At 48.9% G+C, this 13,333-nt stretch overlaps 1 protein-coding gene across 1 annotated transcript in view; it reads right to left on the bottom strand.

Moving 5' to 3' along the window:
- The window catches only part of Eln (elastin), a 46,029-nt gene that overhangs the window by 11,460 nt on the left and 21,236 nt on the right, over positions 1-13,333 (bottom strand). Inside the window, exons 11-24 of the mRNA XM_013350475.2 lie at positions 12,603-12,674; positions 11,817-11,846; positions 10,917-10,988; positions 10,390-10,431; positions 9,950-9,994; positions 9,603-9,650; positions 6,991-7,080; positions 6,847-6,906; positions 5,862-6,062; positions 4,750-4,803; positions 4,157-4,246; positions 3,501-3,545; positions 2,977-3,087; positions 679-747 (exon numbers count right to left, since the gene is read on the bottom strand). Of these exons, the coding sequence (XP_013205929.2) occupies positions 679-747; positions 2,977-3,087; positions 3,501-3,545; positions 4,157-4,246; positions 4,750-4,803; positions 5,862-6,062; positions 6,847-6,906; positions 6,991-7,080; positions 9,603-9,650; positions 9,950-9,994; positions 10,390-10,431; positions 10,917-10,988; positions 11,817-11,846; positions 12,603-12,674 (1,029 nt within the window). The remainder of the gene's footprint in view (positions 1-678; positions 748-2,976; positions 3,088-3,500; positions 3,546-4,156; positions 4,247-4,749; positions 4,804-5,861; positions 6,063-6,846; positions 6,907-6,990; positions 7,081-9,602; positions 9,651-9,949; positions 9,995-10,389; positions 10,432-10,916; positions 10,989-11,816; positions 11,847-12,602; positions 12,675-13,333) is intronic.

Below are 13,333 nucleotides of genomic sequence, written 5' to 3'. Positions count from 1 at the left end.
GAGTGCTGGGATTAAAGGCGTGTGCCACCACCGCCCGGCTGGCCTGAACTTTCAATGTCCTTGCTCAGCTTTCTGAGTAGCTGATATTACAAACCAGTAGCCACTAGGCTTGGCTACCAAATTCATTAAGGCCAAGTTTTACCAAGCCCCTGCCCCAGCATATGACTGGACCCCTGCTGAATTTCTATAAGTAGAGCATCCACTGTTAATCATATTCAGGAAATGTACACATTGTTGGGACTCTAAGGGTCAACTTGACCTCTATCAAGAGAAAGCAGGAGCAATGCAGATATCAAGCGGATAAGGCTGGACTCTAGCTTGAGACTGAGAAGAGGACCAGCCATAGTTAGACTTGGGGTATAGGAGCTTTCAGCACAGGGCAAGGCCATGGAGGTGTTGGCAGACCTATATTGCTAAAGGGGAGCAGGCAAGCTAAAAACTCAGGGTTTGGGGTGTGGCTCAGTTGATAGAGTGCTTACCTAGCATGCAGGAAGCCCTGGGTTCTAGCCCCCAGCAGTGCATACACAAAGCATGGAAAAGCACATGCCTGGAATCCCAGCATATGAGATGGAGAGGCAGGAGGAATAGGAGTTCAAGATCACCCTTAGCTCCTCAGCAGGAGATGTGAGAAGGCTATGGTCTGGGGTCAAAGATCAGATACAGATAGGGACAACTTACCATACTGGCCTGCTTTGGCGGCTGCCTTGGCAGCAGCGGCAGCAGCTGCAGCTGCAGGGGTACCTGCTCCTATTTGGATAAATGGAGTATAAGATGATACCCAATACCCCTCCCCATTGTTACCCATCCCTTCCAGAGTCTGCCCATGGGTATCCCTCTCTGGGTACCACGGCCTCACCCTGGAGACAGGGAAGGGTGCCGAGGTGGGTGACCCGGGCTTCAGGCATAGTGCTGCTGATGCCCTCTGCAGGGCACCTGGGCATGCCCCTGTTTTGCTTGGGTTTCAGCGAAGAGCAGAGAGGCATCTCTGAGCCTATGGGATCCCAGCCCTGTTTGGGATGCTCTTAAGTAAAAAATTCCTAGTAGAACCTGTATCCCAAGCTATTATAGGAAATGACCCCTTCCTCATGTTTTATTTATTTTTAAACACATGTGCACACACGTATTTACAAATTTTTTTGGGTGGGATTTAACTAAGGGAGTATTGAATATACAGATCGGTTTTGAAAAATTTGATTTCTAACAGGTTTTTTTTTTCTATAAATACTACAGGAATCACACCATTCACAGAGGTCCTTCTTCTTTCCTCCCTCCTTCCCTTCCTCTCTCCCTCCTTCTGTTGGTGGTTTTTCAATACAGGGTTTCTCTGTGTAACAGCCCAGCTACCCTAGAACTTGCTTTGTAGACCAGGCTAGCCTCAGACTCCGAGATCTGCCTACTTCTGCCTCCTGAGTGCTGGGACAAAAGTGTGTGCCACCCTGCCTGGCTACCCTTGTCTTCTTTCTGATCCCATATTGTACTTTAAGGCAACATCTTCCACTGAACTCAGAGCTCACTGTTTCAGCTGTTCTAGCTGGATGGGGAAGCTCAGCCAATCACATTTGGCTAGGGTGTGGCCGCCTGGGGTCAGGGAAGAAAACCTGGGAATCCGGGTGTGCTAGCTCTCTTCTCTGTGCAAGGTGTTCACTGGACCCCGATCCTGTGAGTTTCCCCATTTTCAATTATTAAATTGTATCTGTTTTTTTCTTAAAATATTTATTTATTTATTTATCTATTTATCTATTTATCTATTTATCTATCTATCTATCTATCTATCTATCTATCTATCTATCTATCTATCTATCTATCTATCTATCTATCTATCTATCTATCTATGTATACAATATTCTGTCTGTATGCCTGAAGGCCAGAAGAGGGCGCCAGACCTCCTTACAGATGGTTGTGAGCCACCATGTGGTTGCTGGGAATTGAACTCAGGACCTTTGGAAGAGCAGGCAATGCTCTTAACCACTGAGCCATCTCTCCAGCCCTGTATCTGTTGTTTTGAGCTGATCTGTTTATTTAAGCATACTGGTTGAATACGCCGTTACTAGCTAGCCATCTTGCTCTGGGGAGTCCCCATCTCTCCCTCCCATATGCTAAGATTACAGGGAGGCTGCCATGTCCACTGGCTTTTATGTAGTTTCTGGGGGATTCAACCTCTGGTCCCTACACTAACTGCAATGCAGATGCTTCTATCCCTGTACCATCTCCCAAGCATCCTTTCTTGTGCCTTTTAAAATTTCATGTTCATTTACTTATTTGTATGCGTGCATGCTCGCGTGCACCCCAGTACACATTTGGGGGTTAGAAGGCAATTATGGGAGTCATTTCTCTCATTTTAGCATGTGGGGTTTTAGGATTTGAACTCAGGTTGTCAGGCTTGGCTGAAAGTGCCTCTACCCACTGAGTGCCCCTTCTTTCTTTGCAATACTGGGAATGAACCCAAGTTCTTCTGCATGTTCAGCAAGTGCTCTATTACTCAGGCACCTCCCAGCCCTAGCTTCTTTCTGTAAAAAATACAGAAGGACAGTTTTCTCCTGGGTGTGGCGGGAAGGATACAAAAGCAAAATCTTCCAATTGGAAAACAACTAAAAAGGCTGTCCTTGAATGCCAAGTTTTTAAAATCATCTTTCTCTTATCTCTGATTGGTGGATGGGAAAGGACCTAATGTCACCTGAATGAAGGGTCCTTTGTTGATAAGAAACTAGAAATTCCTCAGAGTAGAAGGCAGGTCACTCAACTCTGGGTTACATGGGGATCTTCAGAGCTGGCTGAGTCTCCCCAGGCAGAAAGAGGCTTTCCAGAGAGCAACCGGGTCCCTACAGAGTGTTCCTCTCCACTCAACTGCTTTAGGGGAAACTGTCCCCTCCTCCCACTCATCTTTGGGGTCAGTTTTCCTATCTGTAAAATGTCAAGCCCCAAACCTCTTCCATAAGACAATACAAATCCATCTCAGGATGGGGGAACACAGCTCACCTGGCACTCCACCAGTGCCTGGTACACCTGGTATTGCTCCTGGTACTCCACCTGCTCCTACACCTGGCACCAGGCCTCCCAGGCCTCCCAGGCCTCCAGCTCCTCCAGCACCTGGAGGAGAGAAGCATAAACACCTGTGTTCACTCCTTCCGTCTATCCATCCATCCATCCATCCATCCATCCATCCATCCATCCTTCCATCCATTTATCCACCACTATCCACCCAATCACATGTGCATATATATACACATATACATATATATGTTTGTGTGCATGGATAAATGGAGCGGGAGGTAGGAGGCAGGATTGTCCAGCATCTCCAACTCACTCTTTTGGAGTGAGCTGGTAAACAAGGTACCAATAATCTTAATGGCAAATGGAAAAGGTGGGCATGGCTTAGAAGGCAGATGGGGGCTGTGGATTTGCATCTTTGCCCTGAAGGCCCAAGGGTGAGGCTGCTCTGCCCTTGCTTAGAGTCTAGGTTCCACAGAGAGAATGGCATCAGACATGGCAAATTTACTCACCGTATTTAGCAGCTTTGGCAGCAGCAGCAGCTGCTTGGCCTGCACCTGCTAGGAAAAGAGAAGAACAGGTGGGTACATAGATAGAAGGGTTAAAAGAATGGGACAGTGGGAAGACAGGTGGTCAGGGGGGCAGGGGAGTGGATGGGTGTGTGAATGGATTGATGGACAGATAGGTAAATGGATAGATGAATGGATGTATATATTGGTGGATGGATATACAGGTGAGTAGATGGGTAGATAAATGGATGGATACATAGATGGCTGGAGAGATGTATGTGCATACACTTGGACAGATATATGGATGAATAGGAGGTGAATGATGCATAGATGTGTGGATAAATGAGATGACTAGGTAGATGGATTAATGGATGAAAATACAATAGGTTAATGGGTAGATGGATGGATAAATAGATGAGTGGATGGATAATGGATTGATAGATAGTTGGACAAGGCAGAGATGAATGGATGAATTGATAGATGGATGGAGAAATGGATGGATGGGTGGTCCTTTGCCTGGATTGCTGCTGAGCAAGGACCACAGCTTTCCCATCCACTAAAGCTATGATGCTTATTTCTCTCTTCCCTAGCACACCAAAACCCACATCTACTCCCCAACTCCCTGCAAGTCTCAGAGATAAGCTCATGGGGAAGGATACCTCCGAGTCCGGCTCCGGCTCCAACACCATAGCCAGGAAAGCCCCCAGCACCAACTCCATATGTTGGAATGCCAACTCCACCTCTGGCTCCTGTAGAAGAGAAAGAATCCAATTAAAAGAGACCCCTGTGAGGCTGGGCAAAGTCTGGAAGAATGCTCATTGGCTGGGAAAAAAGGATGTGATGCGTGCTTCCTTTAAGTTGGTCCTTAAGGACAAGAAACTGGGATTCGTGGGGTCCCTGATCAGTCTCTTTCATGAAGTGTGAGTCTTTCCTGGATATATGGGAAAGCATTGCTTTGTTATGGAGAAGTGAGTGGGTTTGCTTTTGCCCTTTGAGAGGACTTTGGCCAGAGCATGGGAAGTTAGGGACTCTGTATAGACTGGGAATGTCATTCTGGGATGGGCCAATCACTCAGCAGTATGGCTTCATGGTGGGAGACAATTGGAGAGATACAATTGATCCTGGGGTCCAATGGTTCCAAGTAGCTCTGTCTGGGGCTTTCCCTGAGCAAGTTGCTCTCTTTTGAGCAAGAGGATGAAGGGCTTTCACTCTGGCAAGCAGGAGCCAGAGCAGGGATGGTCAGGGCACTCACCATATTTGGCAGCTTTGGCAGCAGCTTTAGCAGCAGCAGCTGGTGACACAGCCCCTGGAGAGAGATCAAGGGGGACAGAATTCTCAGGAGAGAATGGAGGAGAGATGGTCGCTGTATATCCCTCTGCCTACCTGTCTGTTACTCCACCTTTTTTTTTTATCTGTAGAGCTATTTGTCCATTCACCCATTCATCTTCTATCCTGTCTCTGTCTCTCCATTTGCTCTCTGTCCTTAGATGGCTGTCCATCCACCCATCCACTAGCTCTCTGTCTGTTTGTAGATTGGTGGATAAGACAGATAAATGGATGGGAGAATATATGCATGGATATGTGGCTGGATGGAAGGACGGAGGAATGAATGGATGGAAACTCATACACCTATCACTCAGTTATCCATTATGCACCCATCTACCCATCAGCTTACCTACCCACCACCCTGTCTGTCCATCAGATTATCCATCCCACTGTCCATCTATCAATATCTTACATGCCCACCTATCCATCTACCCATCAACTTGTCTAGCGGTCTGCCAGTCTGTCTATTCATCGATCTTAGCCACGCACTTACCCATGCACCCATGCAACCATCCATGCATGCACCCATGCATCCACACACCCGTTATTCTAAGCACTGATGTAGCTTCCTACCTGCATATCCATCTGTTTTTTTCAATCTGCTAATTCATCTTTCCAACTATTAGTCCCTGTAGTCACCGATTCTCACATCTATTCATGCTGTGCTCACATTGGTTAGTTTAGCTGCTCATCTACTTGATCACTTCTATGGCCACACACTTGACCATCTACCAATCTATCCACTTTCTCATCTATACACCATTTACTAAGCACCTACTTAGCTAAGGGTGGGGCCATGTTAACGAAAAGCACGGTTCCTGCCTCGGCAGCTTGCTGTCAATTAAAAGGGAAGCTGGAGATGCTGCTGTTGCTGGAAGCTAGTTAGAAAGTTGTTATAGTCTAAAGAGGAGGAGATTGGACTTGGTCAAGAATATGTATAGATAGATGAATGAAGAAGAAGACTTAGGGATCAGCCAAAGTCTTGACAATACTCTACATTGCACACACACACACACACACACATAGAGCCCAACTTACCTGGTCCACCCACAATGCCTGGGCCCCCAACACCTGGGATGCCACCAACACCTGGGATGCCACCAACACCTGGGATGCCACCAACACCTGGGATGCCACCAACACCTGGAATTCCACCAACACCTGGGATCCCAACACCTGGGATTCCAACACCTGGGACCCTAACTCCTGGTCCACCAGGTACTAAGCCTCCAGCAGCTCCTGTAGATGGAAAGAGTATTGTCTCAGACTAAGCCTTGTGAGAACCTCTGTAGGCCTCCCAGGGCAGATATATAGGTCAGCTTTGGGACCACACAGTCTATCCTGAGTACAGGATCACATGCAGATGGGTTGGTGATTCTCTGCAAGGATCCAACTCATTGGAGAGCTGGGAGTATACTAAGATGGAGCCCAGAGAGACCTCTAGTTTGGATATGTAGCTGGGAAGAACATGATCAATTCCAAGGCAAAATCAAAATGTCTGTTGTAGGCACCTATGCTGTGAGTTTTTGTTTGTTTGTTTTGTTTTTGTTGTTTTGTTATTATGTTTTATTTTGCAGTACTGGGAATTGAAACCAGGACTTTGCATATAATACCACTCTACTACTGAGTAATGTCTTCAGCCCCTCTCTGGAGATTCTAGGCAGCTGCTTTACCATTGAGCTACACCCCAGCCCCTTACTGGGGGATTCTAGGCAGGGGCTCTACCATTGAGCCACACACCAGTCCCTCACTGGGGGATTCTAGGCAGCTGCTCTAACACTGAGCCACACCCCAGCTCCTCACTGGAGAATTCTAGGCAGGTTATGTATGGTAGTATCTCTTCCCCTGCCAAGTCCATGCAGAAAAAGAGCTGCCTTCCAGGTAAAGCAACCAGGGTGGGCAAAAGCCTCCCTCTGGGGTGGTCAGAGTGGCCCGACGTGACCAGAGGCAAAGTCTACCCCTCCTCATGGAGTTCCAGTGTTCATGCAGAGCCCCAACCTGCTGCTTCTGAGGGGACACTCACCATACTTAGCAGCCTTAGCAGCAGCCTTTGCAGCAGCAGCTGCTGCGGGAGTCCCAGCACCTGAAAAGACAGGCACAGAGGGTGAGGTTCTGCCCTGGTGGCTCCTCAAGGACACCTCCACCCTCCAGCTGGGAGAAGCATTACCTGCAATGCCTCCAATCCCAGGAATTGCGCCAGCACCACCAGGAATGCCAGCCCCTCCAACACCAGGAAGGACTCCAGCTCCTCCAGCACCTGTTGGGACAGGGATAGCACCATGTGGCTCCCCAGACTTCTGAGGCCAGAAAGGAAGGCTCCAGGGGTGCCAGTATATTGTGTGTGTGTGTGTGTGTGTGTGTGTGTGTGTGTGTGTACTTGTGTATGTACACGAGTGTCAGGGCCGGAGGTTAATTTTGAGGACACTGTCTCAGGAACTTTTTTCCTTTTCCCTTTCTCACATGCACGCCCATGTATGTGGATATGCATGTTTTTCCATGCATGTGGGAGCACATACACGTGGGTGTTCGTTCACGCATCTGTCCGTGCATGCATGCGGAGGCCCAAGGCTGATTTCCGGGACTCATCCTCGGTGTTCCGTCACTTTATTTATTGAGGCAGGCTCTCCCAATCAATATGGCTCGCCTTACTAGCCTGCTTGACTCCGAGGAATTCCCCACCTCTGCCTTCCAAGGCTGGAATTATAGATGGGTCACCTATGTGGGTTTCTGGGGGACCTGGACTCCAGTCCTCATGCTTACAAAGCACACACTTTAACCATGGTGACTCCAGCGCTACGATCACTGATATGTGCTACCTCGCCTGCCTTTCTAATGTGGATTATGGCGCACGGCACTCGGTCCTCATGCTTGTGTGGCAAGCACTGTACCAATTGGGTTATCTCCCTAGGCCCCCTATTGCCTGCTCTTTTATGAGACAGGATCTCAACTAGGTAGCCCAGGCTGGCCTTGAACTCTCAATCCTGTTGCCACCCCTCCAGGCGGGGTGCTGGCTTTGTACCCACCATTCGCTCACCCAGGAACAAGCCTCAGCATGTCCACATGGGCTTGCTTGGGAAGGTTCCTACCCCAGGGTTTTGGGTTTGCCCCTGAAGCGGCCATTTCCACACGCCTATTAAGGGAGTCCGATGTTCACAGACAAACCCCTCTCTAATCACTGCTACATACTGAGAAACCACAAGCTCCGTTCCTTGGGCCAGAGGGGCCCCCAAAGGAATGCTGAAGGCTTCCTTTCCCTGTGTTCCAAAGACTCAGCCAAATTCATAATCCAAGTGTCTGGCTGCCCGGCTCTGGCAGCCCCTCTCTCCAGGCTCTCCAGCTCCCACATCCCAGCTATTCCCACCAAGCCTGATCCACCAAGGGGCCGCTGTGCCTGGAGAAAAGCCCGGCGGCCTCCGCAAGGCAGGGTCAGTTCTTCCTCTAACTCTGTCCTACCTTCCTGCCCCTGACCTGGAAACAGGAAGGCCTTCTGGGCTGGGGACAGGGGAGAAGGCTTTCCTAGTGGGCTGGCCTCTATCTGAAGAGGGAGAAGATGCCGGCTTTGTCTACTGCAAGGACATGGCACCACCACACCACACTCCCACCATGCCATATTCACAGCTAGGCTGTCCCAGGGATTGTGTGGATGGGGGGAGTTACATTTTTGTATGTGAAATGGATGTATAACATTAAAACATTCTTCTACAGATACTGCCGCTGTTTCTCTCTCCAATCACCAAGACACTCATCTTTTATGCTCCGCTGCCTTCTTCATCTCTTGCTTTTATTTTGAGAAGGGCCTCATGTAGCTCAGGATAGCCTCAAACTTGCTATGTAGCAAAGGAAGGCCTCAAACTTCCAATGTCCCTATCGCCCCCTTCTAAACGCTGAGTCCTCACCCTCGGTTCTTTCTGTCTGACTCACACGGCAAACTCTCCCTGTCTGCTAGGGCCTTAAATGACAGGTCACTTTCTCCAATACCCTTCTCTCAGTTTCCCTGCAGAGAAATAATGGCTTGCGGGGCTTTGTCCATAGCCCCTGAGACAGGCGGGTGGAGAGAGGGGTGATGGATGAAGGAAAGGAAGGATGCGGGGATGGAGAGAGGAAGGCTCGAGGAGGGATACAAGGAGGCATAGAGTGGGTAGGGGATGGGTAGGTGAAGAGATGGATAAGAGAGATGGCTGGATGGAGGGATGGGTATAGTGTGTGTGTGTGTGTGTGTGTGTGTGTGTGTGTGTGTGTGTGATTAGGAAAGGGATAGGTGCGGGAGGAAGATGGGTAGGATAGCTAGATGAATAGGAGATGGATGGATGGATGGAGGGAGGGAAAAGGAAGAGAAGGTTAGATGGGTGGATGGATGAATGGAGTGAGGAAGAGTAGGGGATGGAGGGAGGTTGAAGGATGGAGGGAGAGGAGGAACAATACAGGATGGATAAGGAGAGATGCTGGAAGCGAGAGGTGAAGGGATGTATGGATGGATGGAGGGTGGGATAAAGAAGAGAGGGAGGTGTGGATAGAGAGAAGGATGGATGAATGGGTGGAGAGGAGTGATTGAAGAACAGAGGGGTTGATGGGTGAGTAGGGTATGAATGGATGAGGGAAGGGAGGGAGATATGGAGGGACAGGTAGAGAGATGGATCGGGGGAAGAGAGAGCCATGTGTATGGGTCTTGTTGAAAGGGGGATAAGAAGGGGACACAGAAACCATCTGGCTTGTTATTCTGACCGTCGCAGGATGGGGGAGGTGGGGGCCTGGAAGCTGGCAAGGACTCAGTGTACTCACCATACTTGGCTGCTTTAGCTGCTGCTGCCGCCGCCTGTGATCCAACCCCTGGAAGAGGGGAGATGAGGGGGACACTAAACATGGTGCTGATGTCTAGGTCTCTCCAAGGTATCTCCAGAGTCCCATGCTCCCAGCCCCACAGACACCCAGATGTAGCTGGGGACTCCACAGCCAGTAAAGGCCAAAGAGCTGCCCCAACCCAGATCAGAGTCTCGGCTTGGCCCAAGGTCTTCATGCAGGATGGGTAAGCTTGTGTTTGGGATAGTCCCTGGAGCTTGGGGGGTGGGGGGGACGGGACACTGGTGTTCCTTTGGCTGTAAGCAGGTGAGATTTTTTTACCCCCTTACCTGTCCCTGTTGGGTAGCCAGCCTTGCCCCCTGCACCAGCCACTCCTGTGAAGAAGATCTTTGGTTGTCACTCACACAAACATCACACTCTGCCCTCCCCTGTTCCATTCATCTGGGGTTTCCCTCCAACACAACCAAAGTGTATACAGATACAAGCATGCGTAGGGGCTGCCATCCCATTTTACAAAGACACTGAAGCTTAGAGAAGGAAAATAATGGCTTGCTTAGGGTGTTGTGATTAGCAATAAGGCCAGGACTGAATGCTAGCCCACGTCCCCAGGATCAGCCTTTGTTCTTTGAGAACTTTTATTCTAGCACCTTGCTCCTACTCCAGTCTAGCTGGGTGTATTTTTGGCCCATGGCTGGGGCCTCAGTACCCTTGCCAGGCCCACAGAGCAGGAAAGAGTCAGAACGCCACAAATCCATGAGGGCCTACTTACCATAGGGTGACTTCCCATTGGTATAAGGCAGTCCGTAGCCACCTATGAGCAGAGCAAGGGATGGATGGAATAAAAGATCAGTGCACGGATGGATAGTTAGGGTAGGCACAGAGGTGGGAGGAAGGGGTAGGTAGGGTATGTGGGTGGATGGAGGGATGGATGTGTGATGCAGGAGAGGAGGGATGGATGGAGAGATGAATTGGGTTAAGAAAGAAGTGATGGATAGATGAATGGAACGGGATAGGTAGGAGGAAGGCAGGATAATGGGAGATAAAAGGGTAGAAGAAGTAATGGATGTAGAGGAATGGGTGAAGAGAAGGAGTGATGATATGGATGGATGTGTTTATGTGTGTGTACAAATTTGTATATATATGTGTGTGTACAAATTTATATATATGTATACACACATACACACACATATACACACATATACACACATACACACACACACTTGTGCAGCAAGTGCTTGCCCCCTGGACCATCTCCCTCCATCCTGGTCAAGCATCTTGAAACCAACTCTGGCTTACCTGGCAGCTTTGGTGCTTTGATGGGGTAACCCAGTGGGACACCAGGCTGCTGTCCCCCAAAGGGCCCAACCCCTGCAAGAATAGAGAAAGTAAATTAGAGTCCCAGGCCTTGGGGTAACAGCCCTTTTTTCAACCCCTTGTCAGTCAGTCTACGATATTCAGATGGAGGGAAATTATTCCCCGTGGCATTCAGGAACCGTCCTGTACAGAGGGCCTCACTGTCCCTTTGTCATGGGTCAGATAAGCACTACCCAGTGGTAAACCACGGACTGGCAGGAGCCCAGAGTCACACTCCTGCACTCCTCTGTGCTGCCTTAGGGCACTGCTGGGTATCTCGGTTCATTTTGGATCCACATCGATGGAGTTTGGCTTAGAGCAGTGGTTCTCAGCCTTCCTAACACTGTGTCTCTTTAATTCAGTTTCTCACATTGTGGTGACCCCCAGCCATAGAAATATTTTCATTGCTCCTTCATAAATGTCATGTTGCTGCTGTTGTGAACCATAACACAAATATCTGATATACAGGATATTTGATAAATGACCCCTGTGGAAGTGTCACTCAACCCCCAAAGGAGTTGTAGCCCACAGGTTGAGAACCACTGAGTTATGGGATCATGGTGGCCTGGGACTGATGACACTTTGGGTTGAATCCTGACTGACTATCTATCTATCTATCTATCTATCTATCTATCTATCTATCTATCTATCTATCTCTTATATATTTATATATCTCATATATATATATTAATTTTTAGAATGTGGGATCTGGGATGGAGTTTCACATACTTGTGTGCTAAACTCTTCATCAAGCCTTGCAGTGAGAGACATGAGGGAGATGGGGCAGGCATGGCTAGGTTTCTGGGTTGTCTAGCTTACCTAGGAAGAACAGCTTCAACTCACCTGGGATTCCAGCAAAAGCACCACCTCCACCTGCAAAGATAAAGAGCTATCACTGCAACCCAGTGCTGAGGGTGCAGGGCACAGAGCCCTGGATCCATTCCTTTGTTTATGCTGGACAAGAGATCTACCACTGAGCAATGGCCCAAGCTCCTCACTGGGGGATTCTAGGCAGATGCTCTACCACTGAGCAACAGCCCAAGCCCCTCACTGGGGGATTCTAGGCAAGACCTCCATGACTAAACTAAGCTTATCCTGCCCCATTCATTCACTAGTTTTTTTTTTTTTGTTTTTGTTTTGTTTTTGTTCTTTGTTTTCTAGACAGGGTTTCTCTGAGTAGCCAGCCCTGATTGTCCTGTTAATTGGAGATCCACCTGCCTCTGCCTCCCAAGTGCTGGGATTAAAGGTGTACACTATCACTACCTGACTCAATAGGGCTTTCCAAGCAAGTGCTCTACTACTGAGCCTTACCCCTCAGCCCTCTTTTTACTTTGAATTTGAAACAGTGGCCCAGTCCACTAGGTTGTCCAGTCTGGCCTTGAACTTTCAAACCTCTTGCCTCAGCCTCCTTGGGATTAAGTCAGGGTTACTCTTCGGGCTTTCTGAACAGCATTCTGCTCTTCCTAGCCAGTAGAAACAGGGCTGGGACATAAGAAGTGCCTCCCTGTCCCCACAGAAGTCCCCAAATAAGCCTAGAATCCCAAGGTATCCCTTACACCCCAGGTCAGCACTGCTTGTCGGCTGACAGAGGATCCTACCCTGGCCCCCAGCACTGTTGGCTGTCCATACCTGGAGCTTTGGCCTTGACTCCTGTGCCAGTGGGAACTCCAGGGAGTACCCCCACACCTGGGAACCGAGCTCCTGATGGGCAAACACATGGGTGAGTGAGAGAAGGGAAACTCTGCTTGGCAACCCCTGCCCACCTTAGGTCTATTAACTAATCTGTTTCTGTACTGATGGCCAATTACAGGCATGACTGGCTCACAGGGCAAGTAAAGCAAGGACCAGCTGGTGGGGACTTCCTTCCCCTGTGTGGCTCAAGCTCATAGAAATTTATTTATTTATTTATTTATTTATTTATTTATTTATTTATTTATTATTTTTTGGTAGTGTTGTGAATTGAATCCAGGGTCACAAACATGCACTAACCCCTCACTGGGGATTCTAGGCAGTTGTTCTATCACCAAGTCATGTCCCAGCCCCTCACTGGGGGATTCTAGGCAGGGGCTCTACCACTGAGTCACACCCCAGCTCCTCACTGGGGGATTCTAGGCAGGTGCTCTACCACTGAGCCACACCATAGCCCCTCACTGGGGTATTCTAGGCAGGAGCTTTACCACTAAGCCACATCCAGCCCCTCACTAGGAGGGTCTAGATGGGTACTCTAATGCCAAGCCTTAGTGCTCTTCTTTTGGAAACAGACTGGTTAAGTTGTCCAGGCCAGACTTGAACTTCTGTTTTTTTTTTTTTTTTTTTTTTTTTTTTTTTGAGACGGGATTTCATGTAGCTCAGATTTGCCT

Source organism: Microtus ochrogaster, chromosome 2, assembly GCF_000317375.1.
Source record: "Microtus ochrogaster isolate Prairie Vole_2 chromosome 2, MicOch1.0, whole genome shotgun sequence".
Taxonomy (NCBI): domain Eukaryota; kingdom Metazoa; phylum Chordata; class Mammalia; order Rodentia; family Cricetidae; genus Microtus; species Microtus ochrogaster.
This window is presented reverse-complemented; position numbering and strand designations above follow the sequence as displayed.